The sequence below is a fragment of the Rhopalosiphum maidis genome, chromosome 2, assembly GCF_003676215.2.
Source record: "Rhopalosiphum maidis isolate BTI-1 chromosome 2, ASM367621v3, whole genome shotgun sequence".
Lineage (NCBI taxonomy): Eukaryota > Metazoa > Arthropoda > Insecta > Hemiptera > Aphididae > Rhopalosiphum > Rhopalosiphum maidis.
This window is the reverse complement of record NC_040878.1, coordinates 77,413,398-77,430,988: the sequence shown is the minus strand read 5'-3', so window position 1 is coordinate 77,430,988 and position 17,591 is coordinate 77,413,398. Positions and strand designations below refer to the sequence as shown.

The following is a 17,591-nucleotide window of genomic DNA, read 5'->3' as shown; positions in this document are numbered from 1 at the left end:
TATAAACATAAAAATATGTATAATATAACATATTAACATAATATAAAGGAAGCCATAACCTACTTTACACAAATGGGATAGCTAAAAATAAAGAAGATTATTATGAAGAAACTAAACAAATTTAAATTATAAAAAACACAACAAACGTCACAGTTTGTACACGAAGTCGCGATGAACAATATTAACTGTAAGTAGTATGATGGCGTGCGTTCGTAGTATTCGAACAATGTACATATCAAATTCACAAGAAATAAAATTAAACAGTACTCACCAAGTTCCATTATTTTAAGTTAAAATATTATGTTTTAGGAATTATTGTGGTTACATTCATCATCTTTATGTATGCAGTACTACGTATAATCAGGTACAGTGTGTGATGGATACATCCGTATTTATAAATAAACATTGATGATAACGATGTAATTGAAATCGATCATCTATTTTAACATAATGTTTAATACTTAATCGTTACTATTTGACATTAATGATGATTATAAACTATGAATAATTTATCATAGATTTACTTTGAATTATACAAATATATTAATAATATAACTAATAAGAAATTTCTAGGTTACACTGAGCTACGGCGAATAAAAAAAAAATAACGATTTCGGAGGGACAGGTGCGCCCGATACCCTTACTCCCTTATGGCTACGGCATTGTTGTACTGTGGTACGAAACTAAATCACTGAGCGATCGAATATTATTTTATTGTACGACGACATCCACCAACAAAGTCGTACTATAATTTTTTAACTATATCAAATAATCAATTGTACATGAATATTTAAATAATATTTATTTATTTGTTTTTTTTTTGCATATTTTATACATGTGCTTATATTATACATATCACAATAGCTGAATTGATTACTGAGAGAAACTCATGATACATACAAAACTTGTTTGCACAATCAAACACACAACCCACGAACACGATCAAATTACGCCAATGCTGTAGTATACTATTTTCAGTGTATACTAAATAGTATATTTTCTTTATTTCATAGAACTATAATAGGTATTTTATACTATATAGCCACTTCTCGAGATTCCCACGTATACCTATAAAGTATTAAATGTACAGTATCAAATATTTAACCTTCATAATATAAAAAACAATATAAATACACAATGTTGATTATTCGCTGTGTGGGATTGAAAAATAAAATCATATAGACGTTTGACAGAATCACAGAAAAGCTTCTACGATATGTTTTTGGATGAAATAATGGTAAAAGTTGTTTAAAATATCGCATAACGCATACAAATATAAAGTATAACTGCAATTGGACTTCGGTGTACACTGATACATAACCAATACATTTAGACGTACTATGCGTTGTGAAAGTTGCACAGATTGCTACGCCATTTCTCCCAAATAGTCGTAAATTTTGAAATTGGCCCGTCTTACACGCGTCCCAGCACATTAATATTCGTATGAGTTGGCGACAAAAGCGAAAGTGACCATCGATCGTTTTTACGGTCGAACGATACGCGACGTGCACGACGACTCGGCGTCCCGAGAAATGTGAAAATAAGAGAAAACCTCACCGTATAGGGTACCTAATACTGCTCACTTGACTTTCTACATATAGTTATATATAGGTTTATATTATACATAAGTCTCGTGGATTTTCGAGTTTGTTTAATGCACCACATTTAAAGGGTTTTCGGTCGGTGACAGAGCGCGCCGGGGACTGGTAAATTTGACGTGGAAAAACTGGCGGACATTAATATCGCACCACAATACTGCGTATATATTGTTGCGTATACATATAAATATATATGATATGTACTTCAGTGCTGCCGGCAGGTGTATCAGCTGATTTTTATCGGTCGCTTATATTTAGGCACCCCACCCGGAGGAAACGACTTGCAGTGGCTAGCCGTGTATAGTATAAACTCACCCTTTACATAATATATAATAAATAATCTGACTGCCTCTAGACTATAAACTTAAAAACGTATCAACAGAGTAAACTGGGGGGTGATAAGCACAGTGTACACGCATGCGTCTTTTAACCCCGTGGAAGGGGGGGGCACTAAAGAAAAAATTACATCGATGCGTACATAACTATTTTGATTGATGAAATGCGATAATTCGACTTAAAGCGTACTTGTTTGTATATAAATATATCAACTATAATACTAAATATGGCCGTCTTAAAAATGAGTTTTAATTTTTTTTGTGTTTAGATAAACCATAAAACACCACTCAAATTGTGGCTCTATGATAATACGTTTCAGACTTTGAAAAACCGGATTTAAAAAAAATAAGAAAATTATAAAACGAGATTACAGCAATGAGGGAAAATACGCCCGCCAAACTAAACCATATTATTAGGTAGCGTTACATTTATCTATGATAAAAATAAATATGACATTATTCTTATTGGAAACAGCCGAACGTATTCATGACGGGTTTTCAGGACTTTTTACTACGACAACGGTTTCTTATAAACTTTTTTGCCTTCTAACCGTGTAATACATTATGTAGACTGAATGTCACGTCGAGATACAAATATGGTGTATTATTTCTTTGTACACGCGTTGGAAAGGCTGTAGATTTTTTTTCAGTTCGTCTGTGAACATGTTTTTCAATTAGTCGAAGTGTATTGTATAATACTCAAAATGTTCTACGTCAAAATCGCCATCCCTTTCTCCCGCAACATTTTCTGGTTGTTACAGATCGTGTGGTGTAAATAAATTAATCTCGAGGAATTTAATTGTCGTCGACTGAATATTCTATTTTTATGGATATTTTAATTGCTATTTTTACCAGGGTCGAAAATGAAAAGCCATTCGAATGTATTCGTTATTTATGTAAAAAATGTAATAAAACAAAGTCGAATTATTTTCATTTCTAATAACTGTATATTCATTTTTTTTTAAATTTCCATAAATTAAATCTCGGTTTATCTAACCTATGACAATTCAATTCGCCAACTTCAAGTTATTCGACAAGTTAAATAAAGAACGTTATTTTATAACAAAAACGGTAAAATATTTAGTCATAAATATACTTTTTAAATATATAATAGTAAAATATAATGTTTACGATTTTTCATAAATTGTTCTAGTGGAAAAAAGTTGACTGGAAGCTTATTGAATATATTTTATAAGCAGTTAAAAATAAAATGCTGTAAAATTTAATGTTACAGTGAATTTTTATTAAACTATATCAATTATTTTGTCATGATTCAAAAAAAAAAAAAAATGTTTAATAATCGAAAAAAAATCCGATTACAGTTTGGATAAAATTGGTTTAAATCATAAAGAAAGTAAAAACTAAACTAACCTAACCTTTTGTTCCTAGTTAAACATTCGTGTTGAGTGGTTATTATTTTTTTATAATGTAACAATCATATTGTTTTTTAAATTACAGGACACCATAATTATTGATGTGGTTATTTATACTTTTCAGTATTTATGTTTGTTTCGTTTTCTAAGTCTACTGTATATATAACAGTATTCACCTCTAGAGTATCTTTATTTTTTCGTATTTTATTTAAAATTTAAATATAAAAAATAAACTTTGCAATGATGTAACAGAAATAATTATAGTTAACTAAAATTATGACTATCAATAATTTTATAATAGTATGTTGTAGGTATATTGTCATAATACATTCGATGATAAGAATGTGAACAGAAATTTCAATCATCTTTACAATTATTAGTTATTATAATATTATATCCATATTATACATTATTCGTTATCCGGTGTTGCCAAATTGTGAAATTTATATACAATAGTATGATAACTGGTTTACCTATTTGTCAGCGAATTGAATGTCGACGAACCGCGGGATAGATACGACATACAATTCTACGTCTCTGTATACAGTCCACTCATTGTAATAGCTTGCATTGTCGATATTATCAATGTTTTTAGCCTGTACGCATGCGTCGTACATTATTCGTTCAATAGCTGTTACCGAAACACCTACACAACTCGACTAGAACTTTGTAGAAGTTTTTATCTCGTGCTCCATCTTGTTCAGCACACTACTCCACTTTATAAATATAATAATAGCGTTGTATCCACATGTAAAATTATTCTGCGCCGGCCGAACGATCGTCATTCGTGCGCAGTAGCTAACACAGTAGCATATAATACTAATTATTGTACTTTGTAGGTTAGTGAGAAACCTACAAACAGGTACGTTTGTTACCCCACAATTTTATTTGCTCAGCCGATATTAGATGGAATAATATTTATTCATACATCCATCGTAATTTTTTGTTTGCACTCATCACACATAAATCTCGGAAGTCGGGGGTTCGCCTCAAGCCCGGCCGATGACGCGTGGGGAGATTTAAAAATCCGGATAGATTAATTTTTTATTACTTCATAAATGAGTCACTGATGGTATTTAATTTTTGAGTGGGCGTGAGTCAGAACCGTCACCATATGTCACAGTTGAAAGCGGTGAATCATTTCTTGTACAGATATAATAATACAAACGAATTAAAAACAGCATCAAATCAAATACGCTACAATGTCTGTTTAAAAATAAATATTAAATTTGGCGCCTACGTCCATTATATGCACGAACAAAATAATAAAATAATATAATTTTAATATATATATATATATATAATATTAATAAATTATAATTATTTATTATACATATACATTTTTCTACGGATGTTAATATGTTATTACAATTTTTAATCGATTATTTTTCATATTATGATTTACACAGTAAAATATTGAAGTACCTACATCAATAACGACAAATGTGTTTACAGAAAATATATATATATACACACTATATATATACACAACCATTAAACCAAATACGACTGCCTCGGGTTTGCTTTCTCGGCAACTAAAACGAAATGCAAAAATAAATACAATTTTTTTCCTCTCCTAAAAGCACGCAGTTTCGTTTTTATTTACACGTTTTGTTTATTTTTCCAGATAATATCAAATCCATGCCGGAGCGTATTATGGGACTTGATTCTTTGCCAATAATAGATTATGCAAATACAATGATAATGAGGTCTTGAAAGACCAAATCAGTGTAGAAAATACTTAATAGGTATTATTTATAAAGTTTAAACGTATTATCAATATACCTTTTTTATTATACGCCTATTATAAACTGTAAGATAATGAAATGCCAAAATATTGTATTAATATTTTATCAGTGAAAAATATATAAAAAAATAATTTAGTTCGTTTTAAATACAGAGTGATTCACTAAGCACTCTGGTTTTCAATTTTTCATTTTTTAATGAATTTATTTAAACTTTGATTTATAATTTTTGAATATATATTTAAAGACCATATTTTCAAATACTTGAGATTTTTCGTAATACTTAAGGATTGTTTGGTGACGATAAATACACATGTTTTCAAACGAGAACCCCATTTTTATACTGTGAATCATTTAGTGGCTAATTTTTTTGAAAATGTTATGTACCTAATTCAAAATTTGAAAAAATAATTTTTCAGTTATTAAAATATTTAGCTATATCAATGATAATAGCCTTTAAAAATGGTTTTATAAAAATATAGAATAGATGTAATATTGGATCTAGTATTTATCATGTTTAGATTATTTTTACAAATTATTATTAATATTTAAAACTTTCAAATCACTATAGTCACTATATTTTTTAGACCTATTATTAAAGGTATATTATCCTAAGTATATAAAGTTGCATAACTCAAAAATTATTCGTTAGAATTTTGATTTTGATATGTCCATATTTTCAGAAAAAATGATCATCTAAATAATTTATAAAAGAAAAGGGTAGTTGTCATTTGAAAAACAGAAGTTTGTATATTCACAAGACATTCCTTAAGTAATAAAAAAAAAAAAATCTCAAGAATTAGAAAATATATACATATATTTAAGATTCCAAAAAATCGGATTATTGAAGAAAAAAAATAGGGTGAGCATGTCTGGTGAATCATTCTGTATATTATATCGTTTGGATAATAATATATACGGTCCAATCAGATGGCACCTATATGTGTATTAGAGGAGTCTATCACGACGATTTACATTTTATATTATTGTAAAATTATAGTTATAATTTATATTCTTATTGAAATTTAAGTTATTTTGGAAGTAATGACAATTTGATCTATTTTGTGAATGTCACAACCCGAATGAACTCTCCTTGCCATCCTATTATATCGTATTCCGTGTGTTAAATACGCAGATAAAAAAATGTTGGCAATACGATTTCTTATCACGGCGGGTTATTGTGAACGTCTTTTTTTTTACTGAAGCAGTTACCCGCTCGCGATTGCCTTTACTATAACTGTGGTCGTTTCGATCTAGTTTGAACCGTGGCCATATCGCTAGAATTTATACAAAGCTTCTGAACATAGTAAGTACCAAATTGTATATATTTTTATGTACATAAATATAAATAGTAGACGCTGGATAACCACGATATTTTCCGTTCCCTTTTTCTTTAGAAAACGGCTGTTTAATTTACGCCCGTCGCGACGTCGCGTCGTTCATAATTGCAAGTTTGATGGTGTGCAACTTCACAAAATTCCGAAGAAACGAGTTATGTACCTATATAATATTAATAATACGTGATCATCTTCACTTTCATGGTTCACTTTTGTTCGTTTTCCGAGAATTATAATGCCGCTAAAGTAAAACGCACGTCAGTTATTTATATAATCAAACAAGAAATAGATGCAATTCTGTACCTTATTATTATTATTTTTTTTTCTCGACAGTTAATTAGTTTTTATCGCATCTTAAAATAATGTGTTAAGTGTATAATTATATGGGTCAGTCAAATAAATTTTAAGTTTTAATTAAATAGTTGTGTAACGATGTAATATGCATTAAAACTGACTTTTTCGCATCGACAGACACGATATAGTAATAGTAATAATGTATATTTTTAAAAAAAAATTGTGACCTAACGCGCTTTATATTTCTCAAATGATTTAAAGTTTTGATAAGTTCAAAGTCGTTACTCGTTTTCAAGAAACTGGTTTTGGTATATACGATTTGTAATATCATAAAAAACTAATGTAATGAGGGAAATAAATAAGTTTAAGTAAACTGTGTAGTTGACTCAGTAAAAAATCTACGTCTCTAAATTGGGTTAAAATGATTAAATCAACTAGGTAATATAATATATACGTTATACCTGCTTTGACTCGCAGAATCTAAATTGTGTTTGATTGAAGTTACTATAAAACGTATAATTTATTATCTACATAAAACGTACTAGTATTTTTAATTTTGTTTTTAAAATATTCATATAATTACTAGTTATTTCGAATGATTTAAAATGTAAATTAAAAAAAAATTGTATAATCATATGGTGGTATGTAACTATGTTAAGTCTACACAAACCGAATACTTAGGAGTTTGTAGAATGCGATAATTTTAAATAAAAATATGAAATAATTATCAAAACTAACTCACCAGTTCACCCTATATTATCATTTTTGATTTTCAATTTTAAATCTTCTTAACTTAATAAATAACGTATGATTTTCATTTTTACTACAGTTATTTGGTTTTCGATATTTTCACCTTAATGGTTTGACGTCAATGTGTTAAAAGTAAATTTCGTATGAGGTAAGAGAACGGATATACCGAATAACTTTTCTTAAAAGCATAAGCATAATCAACGAGCATTATACTGTACTATAGATAGTGATGTATATATATAAATTTTTTTTTGAGAATGTTCAAGTGTTCGACTTTTTATTTTTCAACAATCTACTTTGCTTAAAACTACATTTTGTAAGTTTCTCTCTGTCACCGCAGTTTTGAGAATTACCAAGATAATCGGATTATATAACACCTTAGAGAACACAATACATACACTCCTGTGTATTATACAAAACATACGACTTGCGATTTATAAAGCTCTTAAAACAACATTAAAACGAATAGGAATTGTTCACAAGTGCTGTAAATTAATGCGATAGTTTTAATCTTTGATCAACGAACAATTATTTACTACATTATTATACACAAAGGAATGTATTATTATACACATTTTAATAATACAATTATACCTATTATAATGCTATAATCAAATAGCACAACTTTTTGTTAAATTATATATTTAATTAAATACTATTAATCTATCGTTTTATTAAATATATATCAATAAATCAATTTAAAACCATTATATTATTGGTTTATTAATAATATAGTTCAGGAAAAAATAGTGTTTTTATTACGTTGATTAATCATATAAGTACATTTTTTTTAACTATTATTATATTATAACTATGTACGAAAGTATTAAAAATTAAAATAAATAAATTCGGTCATACATTATTTTTAAATTATATAATTTGTTCAAGAGAAATAAAATAAATAGTTTAAGAGGTCATCGTATCTATTATTTTGACATTTTTAAATTGTTTTTATTAATCATGAAAACTAAGTTTGACGTCAAATACTAGGCCATTAGCCATAAATTAGTTTTTTTCTTTTAAGGTTATTTATATTCCGGCCTCATATGTTACAATGTGCAATCTATATTAAATAACCTTAAGATAAAAATATAGATTCATATATAAAATTATATGAATTGTGTTTTTATGTAATATAACTGTAATATCAATAACATATTGATAACAATTTTATTTATGAAGAATTAGGCTATAGTAAATTGTGTATTTTGATTTGTTTGAAAAATGTATTTTGACGTTTTAAGTTTTTTAAGTTTGATTTTTATTTAATTATTTATTTGTTATTATTCTGTGTATGAGAAATATATAAACTTGCGTAGTTATTAAAAATAAAAATATTCAATTGCTTTTCAATAAATTTTATTCAATTATTATTTCACGAAAAGTCAGTAAATATCACTTTAAATAAACAGAACTGGGTTTTTAATGAAATTTAAATTGATACTATGACATAAATCATAAATGATTTTTTTTTAAATTATACTTAATGGCTTGACCAGTGAGGAAGACTGTGAATATTCCTATTCTATATTTAGGTATTTTTTTTTTGGCCTTTTTGTGGTTCTATTACATCTCGGGGATAAAATTATTATATTTTATGATCAAAAATATTTATATTGTAATGAATAAAAATTATAAGATTGGAACCAGTTGGTGTTACAAAGACTGAAAGACATACGCTTATTATGTGATAATTTTTGTAGGTAAAGCGAAATGTTATGTTGAAAGTTTAGTAGATATTGATGATTTACTAAGAAATGACTAAAATAGTTATTATTTGTTTTGTTTTAAACTTCAATTGTACATAAAAAAAATTGTAATTTTTTATTTTTGGTTTTCAGTAAAAACTACTTATGAAGAATTTTTTATTAAATGTTACTAAATATTGAACAGTTTTATGATTTTGATAAATTTTGTCCAAGTATATGCAATGCTGTTGTCGTAAAAAATGTAGAGGGTATACTATATAACTCAATATAAGTTATAACCATATATTCATCATTAGGTATAAGTATCCTCATTTCCTCAACTAAATTAGGTTAGGTTTATACGGTGTTAATTCGTAATAACCAGAAGGTCTATGACGTAGGTAAATATATGAAATTTGAACGCTTTATATATAAAAATCATGCCTATGTATTTTTAACTTTTTAATATTCATAAAAAATAACTTATGTGGAATCAGATGTATTAAACTTTCAAGGTTTTAACTAAAAGAACATTGTTTTTATTAAGATTTATAATATATTTCAATATTGTTACTAAATAAAGCTCTAAAAGAGTTCATATATATATATACTTATATACTTAGAAAATGCTAGAATAAATATTTAGTGAAAATTGTATGTACCTATCCACAGACTAAATTCATTCATTTTTGAGTTATACCAAAAAAACAAAATAGGTTTTGTCAAATACGGCTTTTGCGTGGTAATTTCCGTTCTTCATTAGTTTTTTTTTAGGTTTTTTTCTGGTTATTTTGAAAAGTATTATGAATTTTTACTTTTAATCCTGCTAAGTATTAACTAGATTCTATTGTTAAAGGTGTCCTCAGAAATAAAAAAAGAATATGATGATTCGTAAAAATATTCCATTTTATTAAATAATGAATTTACAGATAGTTAATATCTAGTTACTTTACTTGCAGAAAAGCCAAACATGACAAAATACCTATTATGTATTGATTTATAATTAACACACGGTTATTGGCATCTTTTCCTAGGTGCATATATAACATAAAAATATGTACAAATATACACATTACACAATGTCTAATATTGCTTATTTATTTTTAGTTTAATATTTACATATTTTTCTGCTTATTACCTAAAATTTGTAGTCAATTTGACAACTCCGGCAACGCCATATCAAAAATTAAAAAGTATACCCGCAGGTAGTTTGGTGAATAATTTAAATATACTAGTGAAGTTTAACTTTTGTTGTTATATCATTATAAAGTAGTGACTAGTGAGTATAATCTATATAATATAATATACGTTTATTTTTGAAGTATACGATTTTCTCTTGGTGAAACAACAATAAATTACGAAAACAACTTTAAGGGTTTATTTAAATACATGATGAATGTCATAATGATTCAAATATAATTACAAATGCACAAATGAACATACACGTAGTTGGTGGCTTCGGAATTCGGTAAAATACTGTTATATATTTATTATTTATATGCCTATATAATATGAATATATTACCATAAAAATATAATGATATAGTGTTCACGAATAAGATAAGGTGTAGTCGAATCACTAGTTTTCAGTTTGCTAACTAAATTTTAGGATATATTTTTCGAATATTAATTTTTACTCCTAGTGCGTTTTAATTTATTATGTCTGTTTAATGTTTATTAACTTTTCCACATAATTCATCTTGTTATTAGTACGTTCGCATGTGTTTTTCATATCTGCTATAATATTGTGTGTAAGTATGTAAGCACGTGCTTTTATAGATTGAGCTTCAGCACTCGTTAGATAAATATATAGGTATATTAAAATTGAAAATTATATAATAAACGGTTTTCACGTCTGAGAATTTGACTTTGTGTGGATGATATATGATATAGTCACGCGTATAATATTATAGAAGATTGATATTTAAATTTTAAGTATTATATACCATTATGTTAAATGCATGAACATATTTCGTTGTGAAGTGTTAATCATATAATTTTAAAGCTTGTTGAAATTATTTCACCCTTTAAAAAAAACATATTTTTAAAATAATTAATAGTTTAAAAAATTTCCAAACAGTATTTTGAATTTTTGGTCGTCAATTTTTATTTTGCCTTACGTTGTTTCTTTTTTTAATTTTGGTATTGAGTACTTTAATTTGGAAACACTTACAGTAAATGTGCACTGTCGATCTGTAATTTTTAAATTCGCCCAAACGTACAAGTACAATAATATTTTTATTTATTAATCAATCAAATCAAATGTATAATATATGTAAATTGTATATATATATAATATATATTTATTATATTTATAAATTAACCCAAATAAGTTTCTTCCAAAATATGGTGCTTATATGTTTTATATTTTTATGTTTGATTTCCCAATGAATTTTTTTTTATTGTTTTTTCGTATTGTTTTGAAAAGTGTCGATTCAAAATAAAAATATAAGATTTTTGATTTCATAAGTGCTGTTGTTTTACAAGGAATTGTAAAATGGATGATTTATTTAATTTTAATATTTATCAATAAATAATAAATATACATACAAAATAATATTATTAAATATTAATTAAAAAAAGGGTGTTGATGGCGTCTTACAGAATAATAATTTTAATATTAATATTGTATTCTCAACATGGTTTATCATGGAAGTTAGACCTAAGTAGTTGTTAAGAAACAGATCAAATTTTTTATCGATTCATATGTATATAGTATGTTGTATTATTTTTGTTGATAATTTTATTTTGGTTATAATAGTTACAAGTTATATGTTGTGTATTCTCCTACAATGTGCGTTCACTGTTACTTATACGATATCCATTTATCGATATTACCTACTGTTAAAAATGCTCAAATAATTGTATATTATTAATATTTTTGGTTAACTCATTAAACGCCGAGTAAAACTGATATAACTCTGTCGATGCTCATAAATTATCCATGTATCAACGTTTGGGACATAATCGATCGGATGTGTGACGTATTACTATTTATCTATAATATATTAAATGGGTTGTCAGTGTTGTCACTCACGTCGCGTCATGGCGGAAGGGAGGGAGTTACTCATCTACATCGAATTGAGAAATGACCAGGATACACACCGATATTGAAAAAAAATTATCAAATCCAATATTTTCAGGAAACGGTAAGCTAAATGTAAGTTGTGGTACTTATGAGATTAGATAATATATTATTCCTGTTATATTTAAATTAGTTAAAAAAGAAATCTTTAGACATTGCTTGTTTCAATGGCTGAAAACATTGGAAAAGTACATTTCCATAAACTATATTTTCCTCTGATAAACCAAATAAGGTCACTGATGTCCATAGATCTAACAATATATACAACTTAAATAATTTTCGATTTACATGCATTTATTAACTATTTTATTAAAACAAATAACTCGCGTAGTATGTGTGCATAGATATCGTTTTTGGAAAAATCGGGAGTAGGGGTAGAGAACGTAGACGTGCAATTGACATTTGAAAATTACCGTTGACCACGTGCACGTTGATGGTTGCTGATTGTCCAAACGTGGGCATGCACGTGTAGTTTCCGGAGTCTGTGAGCTTGGCTCGGGCTATGTGCAGCGTGCTTTTGAGTCCGTCCACCCATTCGGTGTGAACGCTAACCCGCGGCTGCCGGACCGACTGTAGGCTTGTCTGGTCCGTATACACGGGTACGTTGCCAAGGTACCAGAATATGGTTCCCAAGTCGTGTGGGCCCTGGCTCAGCTCACACCGCATGCTCACTTCGCTGTCCTCCTTGACGTACAGCTCCTGCTGCCCGCAAATCCTGGCCCTCATCTCTGCGAATCAAGACGCGCGTGCGATAAGTGACAGAGCCGATGATTACATAGATATTAAACACGCGTGTTCGATGACAAAATACATCTTGGCACATAGTTATATTTAAATACAATTTTTAAACTAAACCACAATATTTTTATAATAGAAACTGTTGCTAATCACTCCATAGTCAGTTATAAAAAATAGCATTCAGTGGTGATATTATGCATGTAAATAGATAAAGTGGTTATTTCGCGCATACGACTTCAAGCGTCGAGCAAGCAAGTATCTAATTATAGCGAGACACGATGTGTCGTTGCGTTTTGGCTTGTGGGCAACCATATTCTCAGAAAACGGAATATACATACTTTAAATTCATTATATATTATATTAATATAAGCATGATTATTAATTACATACAAATATATTCTATTTATCTAGTTAAAAGAAGACAAATCTCCTCTATTTTACATAATCCAAGCTTGCCTTTTTCAATGAATCATATGTACAAAGAATAACATTATAGGTGGTTTCTCGAGTCTATTATCATATTATATAGTAAAAGTTAATACTAATTTATATGTATAGGTTTAATTTTTACTGTTTAAAGTTATTATAGTAAGCTTTCATGGATTGGTTTATTTGAAAATACTTAATTGTTTTTTCACTTTGTATTTGTAATTAAAAATATGGTACTTTTAAGATTTGAATGATTTCGAACTTCAGGTGGGTTTTTCATTCTTAAATAAATAATATTAATTTAAATTAATTATTTAATTATAAATTTAAATAAATAGGTGATTTTTTAAGCACGCTCACCTTATTATTATGCTTAAATTATGCATATATTCAAATTTTGGTTTTTACATAGTTTCAAGTTGTTAAAAACAACGTTTTTATTAAAAAAATTATATTTTTTGTCCTTATATTTTTTTAAGTTCTTTTTACCTTTTTGAATGACAACATAGACTCTATGTCATAGAGTTTTAATTTCATATTCAAAAGCAGAATATTTTTGTGAGTATTTTGATACATAAAAATCGAATTTAGGGCGAGTAGTTTATGAGTTATAAGTATTTAAAGTTTTGATGCGCGGAATGGTGGTACACCGTTACCCCGCAAAATGTTTGTCTACTACTCCATTTGTCTAAATTTTAAATACGTATTACTCATAAACTACTGGTCCTAAATTCGATTTTTATGTATCAAAATACTCAGAAAAATAAAAAACTTAAAAAAATATAAGGATATAAAATATTTAAAAATATAATTTTTAATAAAAACGTTGTTTTTTAACAATATGAAACTATGTAAAAATTAAAATTTGAATATGTGCATAATTTAAGCATAATTATGGAGTGAGCATGTTTAAATAATCACCTTGTATAATATGGTTATTTTTTGAAAATTAATTATTTATAAAAATCCACAAAACCAATCATCACTTTTTGTTTCTATATAAAACAAAATGTTTGGTCATTGAAAACTATGTAATATTCTAGTTGTACAGTTCTTGATTGGAATTTTGATCGTTGTTTAATAAAGAAATATACAAGACTACATATTATATTGCTAATGCGGAGATGAGTATTTTTGTTACAATTTCCATAACACGATCATTTGAAGTTTGAGTGAGATTGACTTGGATGTAATAAGTTATATACTATACTAATATAATATACTTAATTTCCAATTCATGATAGCAGCAAAGACCCCAGTTGATGCGATTGTGATTGACGTGGAAGTCAATAATAATATAATAAATAAATATTTATATATTATGCACTATATAGGTTAAAACAATTTTGAATTTTGATTCAGGTACATTAAAGATTTTCAAAAACATCATTCATAAATAATTTACAGTTTAAAGAAGCCTTCTCATTTGAAAACTGAAGTTTGTATTTGCCACAGAATTCTCATTAGATAATAAAAAACTTCAAGAATTTAAAAATATGGGTTTTGATTATATGTTTAGAAATTCTAAAATTCATGTTTTGAGTAACTACATTGTTGAAGAAAAAGAAGGGATGAGCATTCTTTTATCACTCTGTATATTGTACATATAAATATTTATTTATTATATTATTATTGACTACTGTATCAATCACAAACGTATCAACTGCGGTCTTAGCGGCTAAAAATTTCAAAATTTGGATAAGTTCATTAGTAAAGAAAAAAGGTAGGTAAACAATGTTTATGTTCACTGAACTTACTTGGTAAATCACCAGGTATAGAATTCTCAGTGGAATTTGTTCGCAGTTATTTTTTATGATATTCTTTTTGAATGATTTATATTTATTCACATTGGATTATGGATTTATAGTAAACTAAATGATGTGATGGCATAACTTAAATGGCTTAAAAATATAATTAATATTTATTGATAAAATTGTTCATCGATATGGTTTTTTTTAGTAATATTGTAAGTACATATTATTTTTTAATTCAGTGTTACGTGAAAATTGAAAAAACCTACTTTTAGGAAGACTCGCCGTTATTGTATATTTTGTATAATGGTATGTATGAATACCGAGTGATTGTGGTGTTGTGTTTTTGATAAAATATTGGAATTTTTTTTAACTATGTATTGATTTTTTGAAAAAAAATAAAAAAAAATATTATGGTGTATACATTATAGTATTACTTAAAATCATATACGCATAACGTATTACATTATGTTAGGTTAGCGATAGGCTAACATCGTATAATGTGTATGTTGTTTATACCTCTCTAGGGACTTAATAATAATATTCTAACGTTACCGGGACCAAGCATACATTATTTTTCAAAACAAAATTGGCTATGGAAAATATTTTTAAATACTTTACTGTGTTTATTCATGCCAATAAAACTGCATTGTATAATGTAGAGTAATAACAATACGAATAGATTATTTTTCATTATATTTTTCAGTTTGTGTAATGTAATATGTTTTTTAATAATCTTATAAATTTATTTCTGTTGACACGTACTATGTCAGGTTACCAAAAATAATTTAACACTTTATATTAATAATAGTTGACCACATTGTTGGGCACAAAATACAAAAAACTTTACTAAAAGCACAATATCATAGAAAAAGAATCATATGCCGCACCTGAGGGAGATACTCACCTCAAACGAGTTCACGCAAAACTACTGAAATTATTAAATCTAGACCCATCCTGCGCACAACCAAAGTATCTCAACACTAGTGGCTAATAATTAAGTTTAAAATTATAATAATGAAAATAATAATACCATTACATTTCCGATTATACTTTGTTAATTAACTATTCTTTATTCTTTTTACCGTGTTATAAAAAGTTATTATATCCTAATTGGCTTCCTATCTCAGTATCTACATTGCAGTTATCAACATAATGCTCCATTAAAATATATTATTATCGACCATTGTATCTGTACACATTATTTTAAATTAGCTTTAAATGTTTTAATATTAAATATATTTAACTACTTTGTATTATTGAAATAAACTTATAATTGTATAAGTAGGTATAACCATAATATTCATAAAAAAAAAATGAACTTACATATCACTAATAGCTTCTTAAAATAATTCCTTCATATCACTACCACACTTAATATTATCCATTTCATTGTATAGGTTAATTATTTAAAATAAAAAACAATTTTAGAAATTAGTAAATATGCAAGCACTTATTCACATACATATATATAATATAAACGGATGTATAGTTAACGGTTGGAATAATTTTCCCGGAGCTGCAGGTACATTAAAGTGATATATTTATTAGAATACTGACGCAAAGATGAAAAAATAATTTTTCTCCCATACCGTTATTATCATTATAATAATATTAAAAAGAAATAATTAAACATCCGCTTCCATTATCACTGTTAAATTATTTCGTTTTTTTTCGTTTTTATTGTTGAAAATAATGTTTAAAATCTAACCAGCGGCGTTGTTTATACATGCACGCTCTGTGTATTTTATTAAATTTTCTTCAAACGTAAAACACATTTTATTTTTATGCATGTCAGTGGTCTTTACGAGATTTTTTTTAGATTATATTATGCGTTTAGGTAGGTATTATTTGAGCACGAATACATACGCACATGAATGAAAATACAAAACGTTCCAATTATACTACAATTAATTTTTTTTACATGTTATGTAATATTTTAATTGTTGCCAAACCGAAAATACTGAATTATGTGAACAGATGAAATGAACTGATGTCGATACGCGTAATATACAAGAACATATCTAGGATCAATTTTTTCGGTAGGAGGGGATGGTTAAAATATTTTTAATATATGAACTAAAAAGTGTGTAGTTAGTGTTTGTTATATTATAAATATACACCTATACTTCAGAAATTTCAGGGAGGGTGAACCCCTAAAACCCCTCCTTATTATACGGGCCTGTAAGATACATTATGTGAATATACTTTGGTTGTCAAACGTGTACAAATATAAACTACTTTACTACCTACATAGTTTATTTTGACTGTTAGCGTTTGAAAAAGTGTAAATTTTTATACTTTTAAATTATTTTGATAGTTTGAAGTTAATCCTATAATATAATAACGATTCAGGTAACTAATTTTTAATTCATCTAAGTAAGAAAGTAAGTAAATTGCATAAAATATAAAATTAATTCTGTTTAATTTACATACAAATAGTATAATATTCAATAAGTGAATATTATA

The 17,591-nt window shown here is 27.1% G+C and overlaps 1 protein-coding gene across 1 annotated transcript in view; it reads right to left on the bottom strand.

Annotated features, from left to right (window-relative positions):
* LOC113553920 (inactive tyrosine-protein kinase 7-like) overlaps window positions 1–17,591 on the bottom strand; it is a 198,883-nt gene that overhangs the window by 6,046 nt on the left and 175,246 nt on the right. The window contains exon 4 of the mRNA XM_026957512.1: window positions 12,618–12,932. Coding sequence (XP_026813313.1) covers window positions 12,618–12,932 — 315 coding nt within the window. The remainder of the gene's footprint in view (window positions 1–12,617; window positions 12,933–17,591) is intronic.